The 27459-nt window shown below is 40.4% G+C and overlaps 1 protein-coding gene across 1 annotated transcript in view; it reads left to right on the forward strand.

Annotated features, from left to right (window-relative positions):
* Positions 1 to 7974, forward strand: part of TTYH2 (tweety family member 2) — a 2201930-nt gene extending 2193956 nt beyond the window's left edge. Inside the window, exon 14 of the mRNA XM_044085133.1 lies at positions 7328 to 7974. Within this exon, the coding sequence (XP_043941068.1) occupies positions 7328 to 7405 (78 nt within the window). The 3' untranslated portion in view covers positions 7406 to 7974. The remainder of the gene's footprint in view (positions 1 to 7327) is intronic.
* The last annotated feature ends 19485 nt before the right edge of the window (positions 7975 to 27459 follow it).

The following is a 27459-nucleotide window of genomic DNA, read 5'->3' on the forward strand; positions in this document are numbered from 1 at the left end:
TGTTTCAAAGAAATCGACCAGGTTTAAGAGGCAGGATCTGCCCTTAACAAAGCCAAACTGGGTAGGATCCAGTGTCTGTAGGTCCCCAGTATCTTTATTTATGAGGTCCATGATGATCCTTTCCATAGCTTTGCAGACCAAGCTAGTCAAGCTTATGGGACGATAGTTTCCAGGATCCCTTGAGGCACCACCTTTGTGGAGAGGGACCACTGTTGCTGTACGCCACTCTTTGGGTACATATCCTGTAGTAAGGCTGAGATTGAACAGTAGTTTTATGTTTGGGTTTAGTTCTTCTTGGAGTTCATGTAGGACGCAGCCCAGGACACCGTCTGGTCCCATTGATGCTGTGTTTTTTGCTTTGGAGAGGGCAGCTCTTACCTGAGCATCTGAGATGTCAGGGGGGCAGCACTCTGCTGGGATAGATATTTGCCCTTTGGTGGGGAAGGGGGGGAGAAGTTTACACTGAACCTGTCAGCTAGGATGTTGGCAATGTCTGTGGGTTGGGTGTATTTTTTATCATTTTGGACTAATTCCGAGCATATCTGGGAATTCCCACCCAGGTTACTAACATAACTAAAGAAAACCTTGTGATTATCCTTAGTGTCCTGTGCAATTTTTCTCTCAAAGCTGGCCTTAGATGATTTTATGAGTGCCCGTAGTTTTTTGCTAATACTGATCAGAGATGCCTTCCCTTTTTGGGATTTTGCTCTATCATGTAGTAGCTTCCTCCTTCTAGTGTATAGTTTGTTTATGGCTGAGGTCCACCAGACAGGACGCCTAACTTTGGAGGATTGGGTCTTGGTTTTATTTGGGATTGCATGATCCATGCATTCCTGAAGGTGTTCATAGAATGCATTTATAAAGGATTCTGCGGTCTGTGCCGTATTTTCCACAGGCCCGGGGGCTTTGAAGGATTCCACCTCAGTTTTGAGGAGTGTGAAATTTGCTTTAGAGAAGTTTTTCACTGTGGTTTTCTGGGCAGGGGCTGGGGTCGGGATGTGAATATCATAGTTTATGGTCTGATCTTACCAGTGAGGGATACACTTCTGGTCTGGAACAGTCCCCATGTTGGTGATGATCAGGTCCAGTATGTTTTCCCCTCTTGTGGGAGTGGCAACAAGTTGTTCCATAGCATTTGAGTTTATAAATTCTAGGAACCTTTGGGCTAGGGTATTGGAGCTAGAGTAATGCTCCCAGTCTATGTTAGGGTAGTTGGAGTTGCCCAATATAATGGTGTTTGGAGAGACCTTCATATTTTCCAGTGTTCTCAGGAAGGCCGAGTGGGGTTCTTGGGTTTGGGAGGGTGGTCTGTAGCAGGCTATAAACTGGAAGGCAGTTTTACCCACTGTTAGTTGCACATGGATTTTCTCTGATGCTTCATGCTGTGCCACCAACCTGGAGGTGTGGGTATCTTTGACGAATATTGATACTCCCCCTCCTTCTGTGGTTTGGTCCAAGTTTTGGGGCAGAAAAACATGGTATGAGGTGTATAACCTGGTAGTGCTGGGGTGCTCTCGGGAGCCTTGAATCAGGTTTATGTTACTGTACAGATATCGAGGTTCTCCATGCTAAGCAGAGTTTCGAGTGCGTGCATCTTGAGGTTTAGACTTCTGGCGTTGAGTAGCATTACTCTTAGTTTCTTATCCCTTGTGATACCTATGGAGGTGGGTTTGTCTTTTTAGCCTTGCCTAAAAAAGGCACTATGGGGGTGGCAAGAGCCTTTGCCAATATCCAAAAGCTCAGGGGTGACAGGTGCAAGCCGTCCCTAGCGAAGCATCGTGGCTTGTCGAGCATGTCATCCCAGGCAGACAGGCGTTGGATCCCCTTTGAATGGCACCAATACTTAAGCCAATTGTTGAAATTGATCATCTTGTCTTCATATTGTGGCATCATTCTTGGTGAGGGTAAGATGCTACTCGAGGTCAGGGTCATACCGGCCTGGGCTACATGCTCAGAGAGCTCCTCTGTCTCTTTTCATGTAGTCCAGGGAGGTACATCTCAGGTCATTCCCACCAGCATGGACAATGACAGAGTCATATTTGTACTTGCCTTGGAGTGACCTGAGTGCTTGTGTTATGTGGTGGATCCTAGTGCCCAACAGGCAGCTCACCATGACCTTCTCCTTGTTCAACATGATGAGCGGGACGTCAGAGTGCCTGACGATAGAGTCACCTATTACAAGTGTATCAGGTGTGTTGTTTAGCCTTAAGGGCTGTGACTGTTTGGCACACTGGCTTTGTGAGCTATGTGTTGCACGTGTTTTGTTTTGGGGTAGCGGTTGCTTGGGTGTCTGCTTTGGAGGTCTCTGCTGCTTAGGCAGATTTTTATTTAGAGCCTCCGAGTATGTTTTTGTGTGTTTATGTGTTTGGTTTGCTGTCATGGTAGGTCTATGTGAGACTGGAATTGTAGTGAGTGTGGTTTCCTTCTCCTCCTGACTGGTTACGCCAGTACTGAGTTGAGAGAGCTTATCCTCCAGTTTGGCTATATGGTTGCATCTCTCACATATGTTGGAATTTGTTGGGAGGAGGAGAGGGTTGTCTGTATACATGAGGCAGTTGTAACATTGCCTCAAGATTCCCAGATTTACCAGCTGGACCAGAAAGAAGATTGACAACTGACCTTTGGACATGCTAGAATAGTATTGGGAATTCCTTTATAATTGAAAAAAGGGCCAATGGGGGGAACAAAGTACTCAAGGGGAGTTTGTGAGGGTGTAGTGCTTTTAATTTTTTAGTGCTGACTTAAATAATTGCTTTAATGAGCAAGTGCCAGGCTTTAGAGTGGGAATAGGGTGTTTATTCTGAGAACTAGATCAGTTCTAAGGGAAAAAGTGAAGAGCAGACTTTGTGGAGCCGAGAATGGTTTAAACCCAATTAAGTGGTGCTGCCCGATGCTGCGCTATGCGTTAAAGCGGGTTTTATACAGGGGGACTTGAAAGAGCTAGAAATTGGCCCAAAACGGCCAATAGACTTCCAGATTCTTGTGCTGTGCTTTTTTGCAACAAACAGCAGGAAAATGCAATAAATATGTAACACAGGCTAGCGCACTTGAGTGTGTAGCCTCAACAGGTAAAAGCAACAAACAGGACAAACTTTAAAAGTGCAGGTGCAAAAACAACTTTAAACAGTTTAAAACAGTTCAAGAAGCAGAAATACTTGCAGTTTAGCTAGATCGGACAGTCGCCCAGGTAGTAGCAGGAAAGCAAACACTTTTATCAGGTTAGTAGTCGCTCTTTTAGCCTCTCTGCTGCTAGCACCACTCTGCAGGACCACAAGGAGCTTGGCTGAGTAGTAACAAGCGCAAAAACGTGCCAAAGTGGGTTTTATACAGGGGGACTTGAAAGAGCTAGAAATTGGCCCAAAACGACCAATAGACTTCCAGATTCTTGTGCTGGGAACACTCCTCCAGGGATAGATAGGCTGCTCCAAGCTCCCCACTGCCACTGGTAAACAAAAAAGCCTCCCTTTATCCAAGAAAGGAAATAGGCAACACAGGAACTTTCCAAAAGTCCAGAATACAGCAAAGCCTGTATTTGGACTACTCTAGGTCAGGAAGGATGGGAAACAAGGATAATTTTTTTTTGTTTATTTTTTTTTCTTTTTTGCAACAAACAGCAGGAAAGTGCAATAAATATGTAACACAGGCTAGCGCACTTGAGTGTGTAGCCTCAACAGGTAAATGCAACAAACAGGGCAAACTTTAAAAGTGCAGGTGCAAAAACAACTTTAAACAGTTTAAAACAGTTCAAGAAGCAGAAATACTTGCAGTTTAGCTAGATCGGACAGTCGCCCAGGTAGTAGCAGGAAAAAAACACTTTTATCAGGTTAGCAGTCACTCTTTTAGCCTCTCTGCTGCTGGCACCACTCTACAGGACCACGAGGAGCTTGGCTGAGTAGTAACAAGCGCACAAACTGTGCCAAAGTGGGTTTTATACAGGGGGACTTGAAAGAGCTAGAATTTGGCCCAAAACGGCCAGTAGACTACCAGATTCTTGTGCTGAGAACACTCCTCCAGGGATAGATAGGCTGCTCTAAGCTCATAGCCTGTCCTTTGACTAAGCTCTTTTTCTGTGAAAGTGGATGGTTGCTCGTATAATGAAGGTAAGAATTACAAAAAGTACTCTTACGAAATATATTCGATTTGAAACCTGTAGGTGTATGGGAAATTGCCATGTCCAAGTAATGTATACCTGTAGTGTTGTAGCTGTAAGTAAATTTCAAAAATTGAAGTAGTTTTGTTCTAGTGGTTAATAAAGCCAGGGATATCTTCCACTTTTCCCTTCCATAAAATAAAGATGTCATCCAAAAACCTGCAATACAACTGGATGTTGTTCCAAAATTCTTTGTGAAATGTATATCTTAATTCCCAGCCTAATAGTACTATATTTGCCTATGTAGGGGCGCAGGCAGCCCCCATGGCAACTCCTCTTGTTTGTTGGAAATATTGGCCCTCAAAGAATAAAAAAATATTCTCTAAGATAAGAGCCATCATTTCACACACCAGGTTTGCTTTATCATGATTCAAGGTGGAACATGTAAAGTGTCTCTTCAAATAATTCTAGACCTTCTTGCTTAGGAATTCAGGAAAAAAGATCTTTGACATCAGTGGTTAAAAATACCAAATCAACTGCCTAAAAGGTGGTTTAGTGATGCTATTGTGTATTTTTGGGATGCCAAATATGACCGGCACCTTAGGATAGGAATTAGTAAGAAAATTAAGGAGGGCATTAGTAATATGTTTGTCCAGGACATATTCTTCTAAATAACTGTCAATACGTTGATATGCAATATTTATTTGGTTCTTAGAAACCTGTGCATAATTCTGTTCATTAAATAAAATATTCTGCATAATGTTGGAATAATCCTCTGAACTATATTACTATACCACCTCCCTTGGAAAGGGTCATGATACACAGTCCCTTGTAAACAAAATCTATGGGCAGCTGATTTGGTATTTTTAACCACTGATGTGAAAGATCTTTTTTTCCTGTATTCCTAAGCAAAAAGGAGTAGAATTATTTGAAGAAAGACTCTTAAACATGTTCCACCATGAATCACGATAAAGTAAACCTGGTGTGTGAAATGATGGCACTTATTTTTGAGAATAATTTTTTATTCTTTGAGAGACAATATTTCCAACAAACAAGAGGAGTTGCCATGGGTGTTCCCTGCGCCCCTACATATGCAAATATAGTACTATTACACTGTGAATTAAGATATGTATTCCACAAAGAATTTTGGAACAACATCCAGTTGTATTGCAGGTTTTTGGATGACATCTTTATTTTGTGGAAGGGAAAAGTGGAATATATCCCTGGCTTTATTAACCACCTGAACAAACCTACTTCATAGATTCATAGATTAGTACTAAGCTAACTGCCCTTGCGGGCCATTGTAAGCCTAGCCAATTATCCCTTGTGAGACTCAAACCCTGCACCTTGTGTTTGTAAGGCAAACACCTTACCCATTAGGCCACCCTCCCAACCCTTTTTCATTTTTGGAATTTACTTATAGCTACAACACTACAGGTATACATTACTTGGACACTGCAATTTCCCATACACCTACAGGTTTCAAATCGAATGTATTTCGTAAGAGTACTTTTTGTAATTCTTACCTTCATTATACGAGCAACCATCCACTTTCACAGAAAAAGAGCTTAGTCAAAGGACAGGCTATAAGAATTGCACGAATGACTTCAGAATTGAGTGATGTGAGGCATGAATGTTTCACATTAAGAGATCTGTTTTTAGAAAGGGGATACCCTAAACAGATGGTGGAACAAATTACTGAGGAGGTTTACACAGGATGGGGAAAAAATATAAGCCCCTGTTAGGAAACCACCCATTTACTAATATAGCCCCCACAGATCCTGATGAAACAAAGATTTATGAGCACGCATATATAATGCAATATAGTCCTATATCATATGAAGTGAAAAACATATTAAAAAAGAACTGGAGTATATTTAAGGTAAATAATAATGTGTTAACTGCAGTGGGAGATAAACCAGTTTTTATCAGCAAGGTAGGCATAAATATTAAACATATTATGGAAAACAAATTGAATTTACCGATAGAAGGTGATTGTGGTACACCCTGTGGGAGGTGCTCCCACTGTACTAATATTTTCAAAGCACCTCAAACCCACCTAGTTAATAAGATGGCATCTAAGGTTATATTCAAGAAAGGAAATTGTTTTACCACCAGAGTGGTGTACCTTGCTCTGTGTGATACATGCAATGGATTCTACGTTGGGAAAACGGAGAGGGTGTTGAAAAGCAGAATCTATGAGCCATGTGTATGATGTTTAAAACAAAAAGGATATAAGTACATTATATAGGCATTCCCTCTCTTGTTCTAATTTTATAGGTTTTAAATTTGGTATTTTGGATACTGTGGGTATAGATTTGAGGGGGGGTGGGGTGACTGGAAGAATTTATTAAGTAAAAAAAAGCTGGTTTGTCAACTCATACAATCAGCTAATTTTCCACCAGGTGTAAATGATTCCTTGACAATACTGCCAGCCCTGAAAGAAAAATCTATTAAGTATTTTAACATTTTTACATGCATTACTGTGCCTGCATTTTTAAATATATGGTGAAGGTATTTAATATATATCAGTGTTTTATTTGTAAAAAGCTAAGTTGGCTTGAATACTAACATCCTGTGTATTTAATATTGCTCATGTGACCATTTTACATGTGACATTTTTTGACAATACCATTGACTCAATTTTATCTATTATGTAACATATACTGGTATAAAAATGGTTCTTGAATCAGTGTGCTTTATTCTGATGAAGTCTTCTATGTGAAAGACGAAAGCGCTTAATCTTGGTGTATTTTTACTGCAATAAACGGAGTTTGTATACAGGCTTGTTTGGTGCGTTTTTCATTTGGTTCCTGGTCTTCTGTTATTCGCACTGCACCAGATATTTGGATAAAGACTAAATCCACTCAGCAGTTTGAGTACCTTAGGTCCAGCTTTAAGTAGGCCTTTAGTTAATTTAATGTAGAAATTATTTTTTTAGCAAGTTAGGATCACCCAAAACTCAGTGTTACCTTAAAGCTGATACAAAGTCTGCCTGAACTTGCTGAATGATATTTTTGATATTTGGGCTAAAAGCGCACACATTTTCAAACAAGACCCCAAATTCTTAAAATGTTAGTTTTGTAGTCAAGTTATTAACATATGAGAAGGCTGTTTTTGTTCTGATAGGTGACAGCCTGTGGTACTGTGACAAAACTTATATAAAGCATTTGTGAAGTTAAACTGCTTGGTCCCTATTTAAGTTATTGATCCCTGTTTTTCTTTTTATTCCACCAGTACTCTCCAGGCATGAGAGCCACATATCTTACTATGACTGATGAACAACAGAGACAATACAGGAATGAAGTTCAATAACTGCAGTGCTGTCTTTATTTACCTCCTGTTACAAACATGAAGAGGAGCAAACATTTTTTAATTGATTCCAAAGGCCCTGTCAAAGAGTGACTGAAAACTACCTTTCCCTGTACAGGGACTTTTATAAAAACAAGCAGCATAGCATGCTGTGCTGAAAAGCAAAGGTACTAAAGCTAAACAACTTCAAGTTGGGACTGTCCCGCCAAGTCTTCCTGTTTTATATACTGACGCCTGAAGGAAAAGTAAAATGGTGACTTGTTCCTTTGTGTAGCCAGCAGCATCTACACACACACACACACTCACTCACTCACTCACTCACTCACTCACTCACTCACTCACTCACTCACTCACTCACTCACTCACTCAATGAATGCCAGCTGCCTGTCTGAAATACGTGTTGAGTATTTTCCATTGTTTCAAATTGTAAGATTTAGTATGTAATGGGACCAATTGTTAATGTATGTGATGTACAAGAAGAGACTGAGATTTATTTTGTTTTTTTTTTCAACAAGCATGTGTGCAAGTACTCAAATGCATTATGAAAAATACATTTCTTGTTAAAAAAGTTAGTACCCTGGTCTTCCAGTATTTTTTTTTTTCAGAAGCTAGTTTGCTTGCTTTATTGTGTATGTTTTCAATCAAAAAAATGTGTAGTTAAAGTAATCTTTATCATTTTAGAGTTAAAATGTCATTATTGTTTTTTCATAACTCACTGTGCTAGCAAAAAGACATAAATCCTGAAATCAGAAAAAGTAAATAGCAAGTACTTCCATTCCTTTCAGACATATATATATATATATATTTACATGTGAAAAAAAAGTTTAAAAACTTGAAACCAATAGAAAATGCCATGCAAAAACATTCATTGTGTGTACAGCTTTATTCCAGATGGTGTTTCCTCCCATCCCATTCACACCAGGGAGCAGAAGCAATATATAGGATCTTTAGAAACCTTCCAGCTGTCCAGAATTTTGCAGAATGTCAATATTTTTGACCTGCTCCTCATATAATCTCTGGTTTTCTAACAAATTACTGAGTAATGACATCATTAAATGATGATAGACATTTGAGTTAAAGACTTAATATCCCTCAGAAAATTCATACCAATGAAAGCTTCCTATTCTAGCAACTTTCTATGTTTATAAGAGCAATACCTAGATTCTGTCCCTGATATTGCACCCCCCATTATTTTTGAATTTGTCCAGAATTCTAGCACTAAGGAGTTGAGCTATGGATCTTTAGAAGACACTCTATCATATTTGTATGTATATATACATAGAGAGAGACGGACACTTTACACACCTAAGAAGAATAACATTTATAATAATATTAAGGCTTACAGTACTGTATCCCAGTCTGAGGGAAACACTGAAACTTTCTTATTAACCTATGGTCAGCTCCCAACATTATCAGGCACCTTTGTATCAGCTATTTATCTTAATAATTTTTAATATTTTTTTTCACATGCACCAGCCAGCCATAAGCAGCCTTCTAATCATCTGCAAAGTCTACCATCCAGGCAGCCATGTAGAGTGCTTTGGTCCTGTAATCACAATGTTCCTCATAAAAAACTCATGTTGGGACACCTTTGCTCAATGGACCCCACTAACAATGAGGTTAGTTATTTGTATGTGGGCCCTAATGCCCATCCTCACAGGTGCTTCCAAGCATTACTAGCCTACAGGACATGCACAGTACTCTGCATACTAACCCCTGGTATGGTCTATATGCTGACTGATGCAGAAAACAGGGAAGACAGAGTGCTTTGCAGAGATCTGCATCCTCAGTATATGTGACTACAAGTCTACTTCAAAACATCTAAAACCCATAACATCTAATTTCATAGCATCGAGACCAGAACATCTAAAACCCATCACATCGAAAATGTGCATCAGAACATCATCTTATTTCGGCTTTTCCCAGTTAGGGGTCGCCACAGCAGATCACCTGTCCACTCATGATTGGCAGTGGAGTTTTACAGTGTCAAGTTGCCAGCCCAGCGCCCAACCTTCCACAGAAGCCACAAACATGCACACACTCACACCTAGGGGCAATTTAGTGTGTCCAATCCACCTACAGCATGTCTTACGGATGTGGGAGGAAACCGAAGCACCCGGAGGAAACCCATGCGACCACAGGGAGGACATGCAGACTCCGCACAGAAGGCACCCCAGCCGAGGATTAAACCAGAGAACCTCTTGCTGTGAGGCAGCAATGCTAACCTCTGCACCACTGTGGCCGCCCTGTGCATATGTAGCTCAGTGGTTCTAATTTAGCTGGACATGTTCCAGTTGCTTGCAGCTGAATGCAGATATGTGTAATTGAATCAGAGTAGATACAAGTATACATCCCTGGTCTCTAGATACAATTTCCCTGAATGGTCCAACCCCAGAGGGAAAATACACACAAACGTGTGTGTGAACACATAATGTAGTCACGGGTCCCCTTCAAAACATCTAAAACCCATAACATCTAATTTCATATCATCGAGACCAGATTTTCGATCAGATGCCCCAATGCACCCCCTGTGTGGGGGGGTGCCCCCCACACTCCCCGTAAATTAAATATACCAAATCCAAGATTGCACTACAGTGGGAAAAAGTTAATTTTCTAACCCCACTGTATCAAGCCCCCCCTGCAGAAACGTAGTAAAAAGTGTGGTTGGTAGTTTGGTGTTGTCATATGTGGAGGGGATGTTATTTTCATGTGACTTGTAGTGTTCGATGTTATGACGCATATTTTAGATGCTGTGAAATTCAATGTTATGGGTTTTAGATGTTTTGAGGGGGACCCATGACTGCATATGCGTGTTCTCTCTCGCACACAGTCACACACACATTTATATCTATTTTCTCTCTAGGGTTGGACAATTCAGGGAAATTGTATCTAGAGATCTGTGATGTATACTTGAATCTGCTCTGTTTCAATTACACATATCTGCATTCAGCTGCAAGCAGCTGGAACATGTCCAGCTAAACTAGAACCACTGAACTACATATTTTACTTACTTTAAACTATCCATCAGTGGTAAACTTTAGTAATATCTGTGCACCGCTGAATTGGTTCATTCATTTCCTTTGCCAGCTGTAGATGGATTAGGCCTCCATATGGAGGCTCTGAATTTCAGCTAAGTTCCTCCATCTGCCTTCCCCCTTTTCTCTGAGATAATGAGAACTGAAAGAAGAAACCATGTCAAAGAAAATGCTCATCAGTAATGTTTTTCTTGTGTTAAATGAACACATTTTAAACTGCACAATCAACAAGTACTACAGTCCACAGACCTAGTACTTCCTTTGAGTTCACCATCACTCTTGTATAATGACTTCTACTGCAGAAGAAAAAGGAGATGTCTACTTGTTCTCTTAAATTCCACTGTAAATCTCTACCACTAGGCTTCCGCAAACACAACTTCAGAATTCAGTGGGTGATCCACCTTTACCTCACTGGTCAGGTTTACCACCACTGCTCATTCTCGGATCAAAATACGAGTCCTTCCTTAATATACCTGTACAGAATCTACTGCACAATTGTACAGCATATGGCCCAGAGCTTACCAAGTTGATTTGAATGCTTCTGCGTTCCACATCTGTTAAACACTGAAGCGTCCCAACTATACATCAGTTTTAAGTTAGACTTTTGAAGTTAAATGCAGCAAATAAAAAAGTAATAATAATGAATTAGTAAGTTAAAATACATTTATTGCAGAACACATCAAAACTCTAATACTGAACATCATAAATTCTGAAAAGCCTTGAAAAATATTGCTTCCTCCTGTATCTTTCCCAAAGCCAGTTCAGATCTCCGATCAACTCTCACTTATCTTAGAATTAAAATATATCATTAGTAACTCCCTCATTTACATGAACAGTTATGTCCCAAACCCCCCACCCCACATACCACCTGCCCTCCCTTTACAAATGATCACTAAATACCCTCCATTCCACTTCAAGGCCATTAATGTTAAGGAGGTATAGAAACATCTTAAACATGAAGTGCTCTTAAACCTTCTTCTATAACATTCATCCCATCATATTTGGCTAGGTAGAAAACTATGCAATAAGCCTCTCTTATTTCTGTTCATTTTAATAAACATGCCCAAAATATTATACCACAGTTTTAAACATGCACCAGTCCTTCCCCTAACAAAAGTTCCCCTCCTTAGCTAATGACTTCTGTCCCATTATAATCTTTGCTTCCTAAACAAAATTTTTAGAAAGATCATTTATGATCAAATCCTTGACTGTATTAAAAAAAATAACATTCTCAGTGCTAGAAGACATGGGTTCTGCCCAATTACTTTAGTAGAACATTTGTCTGCTCACTCACAGACCACATATACTCTGTTATTAAGTAAAGTAATGAGGGGGCTATCTTCCTTTACCAAAGGAAAGCCTTCAGTACTGTTGATCACTACCTTTTAGCTTCAAAATCTTAGTGAAACAGGCTTCTTCTTTGAGATCATTCAGTGATTTAAAAGTTATTTCTGTAATCACACCTTTTTCATCCAAGGACCAAATAATACCTATACCATGGGGACATCCATTTCTGTTTTCATAAATGATCTTCCCTGAGACGTTCCTTACATCAAATGCAGTTTACATGCAGATAATATTATATAAACACAGAACAATAAACAGTACCATAGCAAGGATGGGGAAGCCCCCCCCCCCCTCCGGCACAATGTTTTAAGTGGTATGATCACGAAGAGTTCCTGCTTTTTTTTTCTGTACTGAAATGTTTCAGTTGAAGAGCTTATGGATCATGGATTTGGCTACTGTAGGAAGCCAATTGGAATAAAAGCCAAAGTCCTTTTTTTTTTTCTATTTTGCTCTTCATTTTGAAGAGCTGTAGAGGTGAGGTGCTATAATGGGGACCAGCATTGACACTATATAAGCCAGGTACTTCTCTGACAATAAATGTACTCTCAGTCTTCAAACTGAACTTCAGAATGTCTTCACTACTATCTGAAATTGGCTTCATAATAATAAACTCACTGTGAACACAGAAAAGTTATGTTATTTGGCACTCAGCAGGAACTTCAACATGTCATTATTACAGATCCATAAGCATGCCCCTTCCCAATGCCATTAAATAAAGGTATTTAAGTACTGCTTTACCTGCATCAAACAATTTGCAAACACACCGAGACCCAAAAGCTGCTAACTACTTGCTCAGTTAAAAATGTCATACAAAATCTCTAATCAGATAACTCCTGAAATCAGATATTCCATTGCCATAAATGTTCTACTTTCCAGAATAGAATATAGGCCAACAATCATTGCTTTTTGTTTCTCACAAAACACCTCTCAGCTCCAGTCTGCAGAAAAGCAAATACTCAGATGTATTCACCTTTCAAACAAGGAACACCATTGTTCTACACGTAGCAAAGATAAATGGCTACCCATACATGCCAAGACTACTCTCCTCCTCCCTAACACACTTACTTTCAAACCTTTGCATGAAGAAAACTGTCCCGCTCTTCTCAACATACTGGCCATCAAAAACCTTTTGTAAATCCTTCCTAACTCTGATCCTTTCCAGCTACACAGACAAACCTTTACCCTTTCTACTTGTGAAAGATCCTTCTCCAAAATTGTACCTGCTTGCTGTAACTCCCTACCTGAAGCTATCTGACAAATCAACAATCTTAAAACCTTCAAGAAAACATTTTGTAGTAACATAGTCAAATGAAACAAATGTAATTGGTTAACTTTTACTAGGATATCCCTCTCTTCACAGGCATCTGCTCTCTAAGTTTTCCTTGGACTACTAATGTAAATATTTTTCATTTTACTTTTTAGTTGCAGACACTACTACAGGCTACCTTACTGCTAATTTATTTGTGCATATGTCAGCTATACTTGTGCAAAATGTAACTGGTGATGTCCTTCTATATCATGTTGCCGTATTCTTAACCTTGGGGATCTCCTGCCAAGGATAGCTCAATGTCCAGACAGTATACCAAAGCCTTTAGATCTTAAATGTGCTGTACATCACACATGTGCTCCCTGTACAGGACATAGGGCATAAGGGTGACTTACAGACGCAGATACACAGAACTTCTTTGCCACTAGTCTGAACGCTATCATTGCTTGTGGGTCTGGATGTCCTTTGCTGTGCTGAATACCTAGCTGTCAGATAACTGCCCCATTGGGGTGTTTTTGCTTTTTATTATTGATCTTGTTTTTCTTTGATTACCTGGAATTCATGTTATCTAAAAAGGGAAAATATCAATGTGGGGGTCAGATTCCCCATAAGGATCATCACAAACAGTGTCTTTTTTTGTTTAGGTGCTTTCCACGACTCATATCTCCTGTAGTATTTATATGGCATGTGTACCTAAGACTCTTTAGAAGTCGGTTGTGTTCACTGGCCATCTATCTAGAAAACCAGAGGCTTATGCAGTTAGCCCTGGCTAGTATGGCAGAATCATTTAACCCTGAGGTACTTCTATTAGGCAAGAAGGTGGCCAAGAAATCTGAGCTGGATTCTTTGGCTCTCCAGCCTCCACCAGATATCTCTCCAGAAGCTGGTGATAGCACTTTAAACCATCTGATGTTGACTTCAGAGTCCTCTGCCATGACCTCATCAGTGACTGGCAGGGATCTTTTCACATGTCCTCTGAGGATTTTCAGGTGACTTCTCCAGACAATGAGGAGGAACCATGGCCCATTATCTTGGAGAGCCTTAGACAGATTCTGCAGATTTTAGTAAGGGAAATGGTTCTGGGTACTTTATTGAATCCCATCAGGGTTTAGAACCTTCAGTGTTTGTTAGAGCTGACGACCCTATTAAGAAAAAATAGAAGACTAAACATCCTTCTGTACATCCTAAGGACCCTCAGAGGGAGTGACAGGAGTTTACTCAGGGCCTATATAATACTTTAATGGCTCTGAAACTTCACCAAGGGATTTCTGTCCTTTCTCCTCCCTTGGACTTCTCCTTCCAAAAGGCCTATGGAGCCTGATTCCTTGAATGAGGATTCAAACTCTGATGAAGGGTCCTTGTCTTACTCTTCCCAGATGTCTTCTCCTTTGGCTTATGGTTCTGATAAAGAGGAGTCCATTAGTTCTGAGTCTCCTTTGGAGGACTTAACTTTTGAGGACACAGTAGCCAGAATGATGGAATATTTTAAGTGGGATTCTTCTCAGGTGTCTGATATCCATAACGGGTATTATGAGCTGCTTCGGGTGGACACTCGTAAACCTTCTGCAGTACCTTCTGTGTTGGCTGCTTTGTTGGACACCTTTATAGCTGCCTCTAAGACTCCTTATTTTTCAGCCCCTGCTCCAAAAAAAAACTGACTGGTTCTATAAGGTTCCTGAGGATTGTCAATTCCTATTTTTGTGTGTTGCTGCAGTCTGGCTTGGCCTATTCTTCTGTAGTCCCATTTTTCAGCTATTTCTGACTGTCTGCCCTTGAACCCTCCTTTGGCTTCTCATTTTGAGGTCAAACAGTTTCTTAAAGGTGCCCTGCATCTTAAGCCCCCCAATGAAGCCTATTCCTCCTCCTTGGAACCTTAATTTTGTATTGGAAAAATTGGCCCAGGCTCCTTATGAGCCTGAAATTTCAGATTGTCTGCAACACCCTACCTGGAAGACTGTCTTGCTTTCTCTTCTGCTCAGAGGGTTTCTGAGCTTCAGGCCTTTATGGCCATTCCTCCTGTTTTGATTTTTTTCCCCATAGGGACAGGGTGTCCCTTCTTACTAATCCTTCTTTTATGCCCAGTGTTAATGAGTTGTCCTTGAATCAGACAGTACAACTCCCTTCCTTTTTTCCTTCTCCTCAGTCTGCTAGGGAGAGAGTTCTGCATACCTTGGATTTGTACAGACAGCTCAGGTGTTGTTTGTATAAAACTAAGGCCATTAATAAATCTGACCAGCTTTCCATTTCTTTTCATCCCAGGACATTGGGTTTGGATGTTTCTAAGCAAAATCTCTCCTCTAAGGCCATTTCCTTTTTGTTGTTCTTTTCATGGCAAATGTCTGTCTAATTCTGTTAAAGCTTATTCCACTAGGCCTGTTGCCTCTTCTGGTGCTTCAAGAGTTTAGACACCATTTCCATTCTTGAAGCTGCTACTTGGTCTTCAGTGCATACCTTTACTAGGCATTATAAATTGGATATGGTTTCCAGGGCCAGAGCAGATTTGGCTAGGGCCATCCTGCATGGGTTTGTTGAGGGCTCTTCCAAGCCTTCCACTTCAAACTCCTTTTCTTGAGCTTTTGTACTCTCCCTAAGGTTAAGAATACTGCAGTAGTGATATAGAAGGACATGGTACAGTTGTGTAAAATCTTAACATAACAGTTCACTGTTGCAGTATTTAGTCCCTCCCTCAAACCCCCCTTTTTTTCTCTTTGGGCTTTGATTTGGTTGCCCTCTTGGCTGAGGGTCATCCTTTTTCCTACTACATTTTCTCCTTCTGAATGTGCATAGCCTGTTTTGTCCTATGGAGACTGTTCTCTAATGGGGCAATTTAGTTCTGGGTATCTGCATCTGTACATCACCTTTATGCCCTGTGTCCTGTATGAGGAGCATAAGTGTGAAATATGGCATATTCAAGATCTGAAGGCTTTGGTATACTGGCTGGACATTGGGCTATCCTTGACAGGAGATACATAAAGTTAAGAATATTGCAACAGTGAAGAGAAGGACATCTACTGGCATGATAAGATTTTACACAACTGTACTTTCTGCTCATTTTATAATATGTATGCAGTAATTTGACTGCAAATTGACAGGCTATACGTTTCAAATGCTAAGAAGTTTATATTACTTGCCCAGCACAAGAACTTAAAACAATACATTTCAAAAAGCTTCTGTAAGAGACTAAATGTTATTGGAAACCGGGGAAGCAACCATCTTTTCCAGTGGAACAGAAAGTATTACAAGTTAGGAGGACATTATTCCAAAAATGGTTGTATGTTATTAATGTCCTGTGATTATCCCCTCCAAAGAGAGTACTAAATCAATGTCAAATGGAAGGCTTGTGATTTATTTGGTGGTCTGTTGGGCCAGTGAGACCACAGGCTAGAGAGTCATTTCACTGGAGAGCCATAAGGAGGGGTAAGCTAGCAATAAGCTTTGGTTGGGCTGGCAAGAGGGAACAGATGCCATGCCATGTAAGAAACTAGTATTACAGATGACTCCAGGATGTTGCATTCTGAGAGGTTCTAGATTCATAATGATAGCAGTGGAAAGTATCTATATATGCAAGGGGCAGGAAAGTATAGCAAAACTGAGGGAAATACAACAATGGTAGATTTTTTTCCCACAGCTGTTTTTTCCCAAGAATTTCTGCATGATGAGTGTCCAGATCTTGAAGGATTATAGAACATGTGAGGTAAATAAGGGTTAACAAGGTGAGGTTACAACTTTTTGGTCAACTAGGTCTCTTTGTTTTCGGAGATGGTTCAAAGTTAATATTTCATACAGAGACTTTTGTGCTGCTGTAGCGTTGTTGCCTCACAGTAAGACGTTGTCCTGTTCGATTCCCAGCTAGTGTCTTCTGTGTGGTGACATGCGTGAATGGGCATACCTTCGTTGAAGGTTGTGCGTCAGGGCTGGCAACTCGGCACGTAAAAATCTACTGCCAATCATTAGTGGACCGGAGTTCCACTGTGGCGACCCCTAACTGGGAAAAGCCGAAAGACACAACAACAGAGACTTTTGTAAATACCTCCAGTTACAATTACATTTTATGCAGAGGAAACCCTGGATATCATTCCTGACAGACAAATTAGTATTATGTTTGGTAGATGTCATAGTAGGTAAAGTTGCCAGGAATGGACTGTTCTCAGAATTGTCATGGAATCTAATGGAAGTTGAAATCTCTAAGCCTTAATTTTGAAAATTTAGGATAGAGAGAAGTTTGGAAGATGAACTGAATGTGAGAATGTCACATTAGCATTTAAAGGGGGAGTAGTTAATTCAGTGGTCACCTCATCTTTGGAAACCATTGCATGCATACTTTTGTTATTTTGTGTATTCTGATGCAATCAGTACATCAGAGCATATATTCAGAGAGTGAGAGAATTTTAAGTAGAATTTTGAAAGAGAAAAATTTCTGCAGTTATGGCCTTTCTTACCAAGTACCTAGTAGTATGCAGGATAGGCCCAAAATATGAAAGAAAACCATTTTGATTCCAGGTCTTGAGACACTAGAAATTCACATTTATTTGAAAACTACCCTTACGCTCACAAGTTGGAGAGAGACCGATGGCATGCTAAGACATTTATACCCTAATTTTTCTACCTAAGCAACAAGGTGGTAGTGCTGGAGCCGTGATAAATTGGGCTCAAAATTTGCTGGTGCTTGAGCACTAATGATAGAAAAATATTGAGCATTGCAATAGCTGTCTAATAATGTCATGTTTTCTTAGATCATTTTATCTGTCTGAAATGCGGTCACTGGTGAGGGTAGTTTAGTTTATTACGAATAGTTATGTAATGTTTCATTTACAGCTCTTGTAAATAAAAGTTCAAAAATTAATGTGTGACCATAACTAAATTGTTTTTGCCTGAAAGTATGCATTTGGATTTACTTGCACAAATAAGTATGATTTATGATGCAGTGTTTCATAGTGCATTGTAGCTGAAGCCTTGAATGGCAGTATGTTACAGTGGTCTTATTCATAATGCAATAGTATCAGGTATGATTCTATGGTGCAGTTGTATTTTCATAGAATTTTCATACAGTGTTATAGTGAGAATCTGTGTTATAAAATATTTGACAAAAATAATTTTCTCGCATTTAAACTGTTTATCATGACACTGAGTACTGCAAACTCAATAACACAGTTAAGCAACACTATAACAAAAGTGCTCTGGCAGCCCACACAGCAAGTTATGCAGGAATGAAGTAGTTAACAGTACAATCAACTCTGCAAGTGTGAATGAGTTAAACCTTGCTAACAGTTCTTACAGTATAATGTAAATAAAATATAAAGAAGTCTTACCAGAATCTGATAGGAGATTGAGTAGCCTGTATTTTGGTAGTCCTGCTTGTCACACAATGATTCCAGATGTCTCTTTGTGTGGGTGTGCGTGTGCGAGCATGGTGAGATTCATGCTGCTTGCAAAATGTACAGATTAATATTGTAGCTCTTGGAGGCATTTTTTAATGAGGAACTGCTTCCAAGTAAAGAGTTCTGCAAATGCCTTCTACACAGGTTAAAACAGTATAAAAATAAAACTGAGTAAAATAAAACAAATGTAGCCTAAAACACCAGCACAGCTCTGCCTGCTAAACATGCTGGAGGGATAGGTTCTTGACCCAGAGACACCCCAGACTCTGGAATAGACTGCCCATACATGTCAAGTAGAGTGCTTCTTTGGCCCTCTTCAAAAGGAACCTTGATGACTGGATGGGAGAAAGGAAATTCACCCCGGGGATCACGTCAGTCACCCTGCTAGATAGAGGTCAAGGGAAGAAATAGCCAGGGAATTTTTATGGCTAGGCTTGTATAGGCCCTAGGGCCGATAGCCTAGTACCGACCTATGAACATTTAAGCAGGCAGAGGTTAACAAGTATACAAGGCAGCCCACCTGCACAGTGGATATAATTAATAGTTGAGATCCTATTAACATGCTTTAGCTAGAGATCATTCACAGTTAGAGTTTTGCAAAAGCTTACCACGGAGCTAAAAATAATACAAAAATACTATTGGTTAAAGAAAAAATAATGTAACCTGTTACACATACCATCACACCTCTGCCTGCCAAGCACTTACTTATGTAGAGTCTTGCAAGTATGCAAGGTGACCACTTGAAAAGTGTGCATATTAAATGCTATAAGCTCCAGAGGCATGCTTTAAAAAGGGACTGCTCACAAGTGCAGAGTTTGGCTAAAGCATACTACCCAGTTAATAATATGCATAGTAGTATTAAGTAAAGGAAAGGAAAGCAAAGTTTGAGTTTGGAGGGTGCTGTCAGTATTTCAGTTTGCATGGACTTCCTCTTTGCCAAAGGGGATAATGTGCTTTTTTACATTTAGTTGTAGTCTGTGGCCTTGGCGCCAATCATTTGTCTGTGTTAGTCCCTTTTCTAATATGTTAACATCGTTTGGGGACTCGGTGATTGCACCCAGTTTGTAATCATCAGCGAACTTGGTAAGCCAAAGACCATCTATTTTCACCTGAACTTCAGAGAATAGATTCCAAACAATAGAGGGCCCAGCACAGATCCTAGTGGTATGCCACTGATAACTGCTCTACTGGTAGAGGTGGAATCCTCATCTTTGACAATGTGTGTTCTGTCAGTGAGCCAGTTGACTACCCATCTAGTGACGTATGGGTTAATCCCTAGCTGGGAGAGTTTCTCAATGATACCCGAGTGGGGGATTGTGTCAAAAGCTTTGGCTAATTCAAGATAGGCGGTATGTACTGTTTTGCCTTCATCCAGGGCTTTGGTGACATTCATGAAGAAGTCCACCAGGTTCAGTAAGTATGATCTACCCTTAAAGCCAAACTGGGTGGGGTCAAGAGTGTGAAAGTCACCTATGTCCTTGTTGATAAGATCCATGATGATTCTTTCCATGGTCTTGCAGATAAGGCTAGTTAGGCTTATGGGTCTATAGTTTCCAGGGTCAGTTGATAGATCCCCTTTGTGTAATGGGATTACTGTTGCTGTTCTCCACTCTGCTGGAACAAAGCCATTGCTCAGGCTGAGGTTAAAGAAAATGCCAAGTGGTTCTGCTAGATCTTGTTTTAGATTGTTTAGTAAGCAGTCTGGGATGTTATCTGGTCCCACAGAGGCCATGTTTTTGGCCTTGGAGAGTCCGGATATGACCTGATTTTTGGAGATACTAGGTAGAGGACTGGTGTCTAGTATGCTTTGGGGTAGGGCTGGTGGGACATGGAGTGAGGTTTGCACAAATCTGTCAGCTAGCAGGTTGGCAATTTGCTCAGGTTCAGTATGAGAGGAACAGTCCACTATAAGTTTGGCACATAGTTGGGCATTCCCTTTTTGATCTTGGACGTAGCTGAAGAATGCCTTATGAGTATCTTTAGTTAGAGTTGCTAATTTAACTTCATAAGTAGATTTGTAGGACTTTAAAATATATCTGATTTGCTTGTTCAAGCTGTGGAAAGTATTCTTCAGCTGAGTAACTTCCCACTTGCTTGTAGACATCAGTTTCTTCCTTTTGTTTTACAACCTATTTATAGTTGAGGTTCGCCAGGGTGGCCTGTTTTTTCAGGAGAACCTGGTTTTGATCAGGTCAGGTACAGCTAAGTCTATACAGTTGTTTAGGTGGTTATACAAGGCATTTGTGCACACCTCTGCATAGGAGTCCTTGTTGGCTGCATTAGCACGGAGTTTGAAACTTTTTATAGCATCACCACCTAGTAAGCTGTAGTTTGCTTTGGAGAAATTTTTCAGTTTTTTTCGCTCTTCTGGGGGTGTCAGGTCTGATTGTTACTTCAGTTGAGACAGATTTATGGTCTGACCTTAACATGGAGAGCAAAGCGGTAGGGGGTACTGCAGTGACCTCCCAGGTTGGCAACTAAGTCTAAGACATTTGAGCCCCTTGTGGGGGTACAGTCTAGCTGTTCCAGGACATTTGTATTGACAAATAGTAGGATCCTCAGGACTACCATGTTTGTGCTCATGTATGTCGCCCTATCACTGGAAGGATAGTTGAAATCACCGATGACCAAAGTGTTCAGCTGTATAGTGAGGAACGTTAGTCGGTTCAGGTAGGTGGTATGCTTCTCTTGGTTCATGGTGGGGGACTTGTAGCTAGCAATGATGTGGTAGGGTGCTTTACCTATAGTTAGCTGGACCTGGAGTAGCTCAAGAGATTCATACTGTTTAACCAGTCTTGAGGTGTATTTGGCTTTAATGAAGATGGATGCACCTCCACCATTCATTCTTTTACACACGTTTTGGGTCTGAACATGTGGAAGGCATTGTAGCCTTGAATGGCTAGGGTGCTGTCTGTGGACTTGAACCTTGTCTCAGTGACTGCACAGACGTTGGCATCTTCCAAGGTGAGAAGTGTTTCCGGGGAGTACAGTTTCTTGTTTAGGTTCCTAGCATTGAGCAACATAACCTTGAATTTGTCTTTAGTGAATTTTTTTACATTGGAAATTTTGTTTTGACATTGCATAAAAAAGTAAAAAAGGCACTATGGGGGGGGGGGGGGGGCAAGTGCCTTTGCCAGTATCCAAAAGCCTAGAGGAGACAGGTGAAGACCATCTCTAACAAAGCAGTGTGGTTTGTCAACCATGTCTTTCCAGGATGACAGATACTGAATCCCCCTGGATTGATATCAGAAGCTAAGGCAATTATTGAAGTCAATCATTTTTTGTCTATAGTGTGGCATCATTCTGGGTGAAGGTAGAATGCTGCTTAGGGCTAGAGACATACCTGCCTGGGATGCATAATCTGAGAGTTCAGTCATGTCTCTCTTCATATAGACCAGAGTGGTGCATCTCAAGTCATTCACCTCAACATGTACTATGACAGAGTCATAGCAGTAATTGTTGTTGAGTTACTTCAGTGCATGTGTAAATTGATGGATCCTGGCACCTGACAGGCAGCTAACCATGACCACATCCTTGTCCAGCCTGGTGAGGGGGACATCTGTGTGCTTCACTATGGAGTCAACCATGATCAGCACATTTGGTTTTGAGGTGTTTTGTCCTATGGGTTTATTTGCTGAGACACTGGTGTGTGTTATATGTTGTGGATTCTATTTGCTTTACAGTGTGTGCAAGTGGCTTGCTCTTGGGAGGTCTCTGATCTTTTGGTAGGCTTCCATTCAGTACCTCTGCATATGTGTATTTATGTGCTGTGACCTCGTTTTGTGTGAGGGGATTTGTGTGTGTGCTGACAAGCTGTTTGATGTCCGATTTGTTATGAGAGAATTGATTACAAACTCATAGTGTAATTGCATCTCTCACATATTGTATTTGCTTATTTTAGGATTAAGTAGTTGTCAGTATACATTAGGCAATTACCATATTGCCTCAGGATGCCCATGTTAATCAGGCTGGCCAGAGAAATGGTTGGAAACTGTCTTTACTGTAACTACTGTTGGGGAGTGGGCTAGTTTGACATGATGTTGCTCTAGGATTAAAACAAAGGGGCTTATTCTATTGAAGGTTAGGGGTGAAAATGCAAATGAGGTACCCACAGTGCAGCAGGGAACCTTGGGAGGGTTCACTAACAGACGTCTAGGAGAAAATAGTCTTTCAAAGTGTTTGTCTCTATACAGGGCACCACTGAACCCCACTGAGTGGTGCACAGCTACCTGCAAATGTGAGGCTCAATTACAGGTGAAATTAAACACTTTTAAGCTAAACTACCAAAGGGAAAGCTCACAATGAGCTTTCCTTCAGTAATCTCCAACTCAGGAGAGGCTCTGACTACACACTTCTGCCACAAGGGTGCAGGCAGGGTGCCCCCAATGTAAGATGGCTGGAACAGTGCACAAGTGTAACCATATAGTCTAGATTCAGCATATCTGACTCTAGTCCATGCTATGTACTAGATACTTAAGGCAACAGAACAGCTTTGTTAAAATGCAGAAAAATACAGTAATAATCAGTAAAATGATAGTAAAGTGCAAAGGAAACTCAAAAAGTACTTTTTTTTTTTTTTCAATTTTAGCAGTGGATGCTTTGGATTTCAGCAGAATCACTCCAGACCTCTTGCAAAAGTTGCCAAACGTTGAGCAGGTGTGGTTAGATGACCTGCAATGGTACTGTCCTCTGCACAAACTGTCAGCTCTTTTAGCCGTGAACAGTGGGAGATTATGTAGAGCATTTCCTATAGAGGATTTTAAACTGGAGAGGTTTGCTTTATATACTAGGCAAGGGGAGCTGTGTTACTCCCTCAGGCCAATCAGATAAAAACACAATAAACTTTGTACCAGTAGTTTCCCACTTTGTTGGGATGAATTCAGCTCTGCTCCCACCAGAGTGCAAAAGACCACTCCTAATGTAAAACAAACTGGTTTTGAGCTCAAGTGCAGTAACAAATGCTTTACAGAATTCTTGCAGTATCAGGAATTCTAATAAATATGTTCACTAACCCTGAGAAATGTTTAACAAAATACAGAATAATGTGCACAACATAGCAGTACAGTAACAGATGATTTTTTTTTTTTTTTTTTAAAGTTGTTGTTTGTCTTTTGGCTTTTCCCGGTAAGGGATCGCCACAGAGGAACTCTGGTCCGCTAATGATTGGCAGTAGATTTTTACAAAACGCCGAGGTGCCAGCTCGACGCTCAACCTTTAACGAAGGCACACCCATTTACACATGTCTTTTGAATGCTAGCCAACTGCTGTGAGGACATGCAGACTCCACACAGAAGGCACTCCCAAGCCCAGCCGAGAATTGAACGGGAGAACCTCTTGCTGTGAGGTAACAACGCTACCGCCATACCATTTTTTAAAGTGCAGGCTGAAAATCGGTGATAACTTCAAATCAATAATTGCAGCACAGAATTGTTAAATAGTACTGAGACAGTAAAAGCAACTGCAAATATATCCGCTTTTATAGGTCCAGATAGTTTTAGAAGCAATCCAAGTCTTATAGTCACAGGTGTCCAAGACAGACATAGGAAAGCTCTGGAAATGAACTAAAATGCAACATGCAAAATTATGAAAGTAAGTGAATGTGCATGCCTGTTTCTAAAAAGCCATTTTGTCAGTCAGTCATAGGTTGGTACTAGGCTATCAGCCTTAGGGCCTATACAAGTTTAGCCATAACAATTCCCTGGATATTTATTCCCACAATATTTATTTTTCTGGACCCCTGTCTAGCAGGGCAACTGACGTGATCCCCGGGGTTAACTTCCTGTGTCCTATCCAATCGTCAAGGTTCCTTTTGAAGAGGGCCAAGGAGGTGCTCTGCTTGACATGTATGGGCAGTCTGTTCCAGAGTATGTGGAGTCTCTGTGTCAGGAACCTATCCCTCCAGCATGTTTTGTTCATTGTGATGACAAGGTTTGGATCCCTGGAGCGTGTGGCTCTGAGGGATTGGGATTTCTTAAATATGGCGCATGTCGATATTATTATTATTTTCAGTAGTCATGTCAATATTTATTGAGAATTAGGCTTGTTCACTAATATCACTCATACACGATATGCACCTAAAACTATAATTTCATCCTTTAGGATTTCAGCGCAACTCCATTCTGAATTTGACTACTGCTCATTGTTCCTGCAGGTACAGGGAGTTGTTGGTCGTGCTATGCCTCCACTAATAGAAAGTTGCCTATTTAAAGGAGAACTGCATATGATTTTTACTAAGAGCAGGATTCATAGAGCAATTACTCTATTACACAGATCATTTGTTCAGTAAAAAGTTACACAAACCTCAATAATACCATGAAGCAGGATCTCACAAGACTTTTTTGCAAGATCCTTTCCCACTGCATCACAACCACTTATACCCCCAGCTAATGAGCCCATCTTCCAATTGTGTACTATTCACAAGTTTGCCAAGTGTTATATACATGCGACTCATGGCATAAGTTACAGAACTCCAGCAGTGTACACTCAGCTAGTGTAATGGCTATGACTGTAGTGATCACTGTCCCTTGCTATCATGTTTCTGAGCAGCATACAAGTGCTAATACAGTGCAAAACTCTCCTAGATCTTCACTATTTGGCAAAAAAATTCCTACCAGCAGCAAAGACTGGTGCATTGCAGACAAATCTACTACTATGAATTAGCTTCTCCTGGCCCTGTGATGCAGACCAGTGAAGAGCTGACAGCACTAGATCCCTACATTGCCTTAATGCAATAATGACCTGAGCACTGACAGCATATAGAATAACTGTTATTCGTTCATACTGGTGAAATACAGCATTATGGAGTAAGGTAGCTTACTACTGTACAGCATGCCATACCAAGTAGCTTCTGCAGCTACTAGGTAAAGTATACTGGACAATAGTAGCTTGTGTTACTTCACAAAGCTATCAAGCTACACAAAATTGTCTACCAGTCCTAAGCACAGGAGTGGCTGGTGCACTAATCCTTATAAGGTACTTATGTGTACTGTTCAAGAATACGCAATAGTTGTAGTGCTCCATCTGGGTGTACTGCAGTTCACTTCTTTGAACTGAGGTGGTTCCCAGTATTGTTCTGAGGACAGTGTGCAGAATGTGTTTCTACTTCTGTGAATTACCCTTATGAGTATTAGAGAATGATTTTTACTTCTCATGTTATGAAAGCTAAAATAAACTTCTGGATATTCTGCATTCCCCATTTTGAACAGAAGTAATCTGCTCTTGCCTAATGGAACATGGATTCATAGGTTCATATTCAGTTATCAAGCATACAGTCTGAGAGACTATTAAGGAGTCTACACCAGCTTCCCAAATGTATCACAGTACTGTTACAGTTAAGCGTCTTGCTTACGGTCACAATGTAGGCAAATGGAGGCTGAGGGAATCAATATCTCATCGCATTGATCTTCTGTATCGTCTGTCAATCTGTGAGTGAGATTCATAAAGCATTTATGCTATTTTGCAGAACTTTGTGCATTAAGTGACACATATAACCACTCCTTTATAAAAATAACATACCATGGAGCAGAACCCTGCATGTTGCCCAAGTATAATGCAGCATGCCAGATTGAGACAGTGAAATACCTCGAAACCCTATCTTCTTTATCTATGTAGAAAGAATATATATCAGTTCTTTTTCTAGTGTTCTTAATAAAACTTTTATAAAACTACAATAAAAGTATCATGTAAACATTCACCAAAGACAGCTATTCTCTCCTTAGGAAATTAATTGCAAGTCAATACTGATATTGACTGAATCACAGTGCCCTTTCAGCATGAGAATTTTTGGTTTTGCTATGTTTTCAATAGTAAAAACATTATTTTGTCTCATTAAATTTGTAAACATTTCATTTATAATGTCAACTTAGTTAAGATGTATTCTAGTCTTAAGCTACATTTCTCACCTTAAGCAGAAGTCATATATACTGCCCTAATTGAAAATAAGTATAATGCAATCTGGCAGCCTAGCATATTGTAATGACCATGTAAGTCTGCTGGTGGAACATACAAGAGGATTGTGCCTATGAAAGAGATGAACATTTTCTAGAAAATGTTTTGGACAATAAATCCAGATATTCAGCTACATGCATTTAATGAATATTTTAGGTGCAGAGGTAATAGAACACCTGACTGAAGGATTTCTGTTCACCAAGTCCGTGGTAAAGCTTTTTTGTTTGTGGAGGTAATTCATTAACACTTCCATGTAGCTAATCTCATATATAAGCATAGTGGCATGGCCTGAACATGGAGTTCAGCGGCAGAGCAATCCAGGAAGCAAGACTGGGGGCATACATGAGCCTCACAGCACTATGCAGCCACAGATGAGACCACAGAATGTAAATCACCTAATTTTCTGGTGAAAACCAAGCAAATTAGATGATTTACTGATCCAGGAAGCAAATTGGCATCTGTGCAGCATACATGTCTGCATTAGAAATGTATGCGGACAGTAACCATGTGCAGAAGTGGAAAAAAATGGGGCTATGACAACTAAAAGTAAAGCATGTATTAGGTGCATTAGGCATGCCAGTGGCCAAAAACTATGGCCATTGGCATATTTAACTGATGCAAAATGTAGAAAATCGAAAGTTTTTTTGGCACATATGCCTTGTTTAAGCAGAGCCCAAACATGCAGTCTTGCAAAGAATAAAATAAAATTAGTAAAAGGGGAGTAGTAAAGGTAAAATGAACTTCCCCATTATACTGGCAAGCATGCAGACTCATACAATAGCAGGTTATAGTGGTTGCCAAGGACATGGGCTCTTGTGTAGTGCTGTAACTAGGGTATATGGAATTAGGTGTATGCAAATGAGCTAAATTTACTGAATAGCAAAATGGGCCACCTTGTCTGCAGGTACCTAATCGTGTAGGGGCTACAATGTGTTGATGTAGGCAGAAGAGGCATCTGACATGAAAAGGGGTGTGTCATGCTTTGTGTAAGCACACTGGAGCTCTATGGCTTCTGTTTGGGCTCAGCTAAGCAGGGGGGTGCATCTGAGGCTGCTTAGCTGTGCTTAGCTGGTGAGATAAATG

This window comes from Protopterus annectens, chromosome 10.part0, assembly GCF_019279795.1.
Source record: "Protopterus annectens isolate FY-2018-M chromosome 10.part0, PAN1.0, whole genome shotgun sequence".
NCBI lineage: Eukaryota > Metazoa > Chordata > Ceratodontiformes > Protopteridae > Protopterus > Protopterus annectens.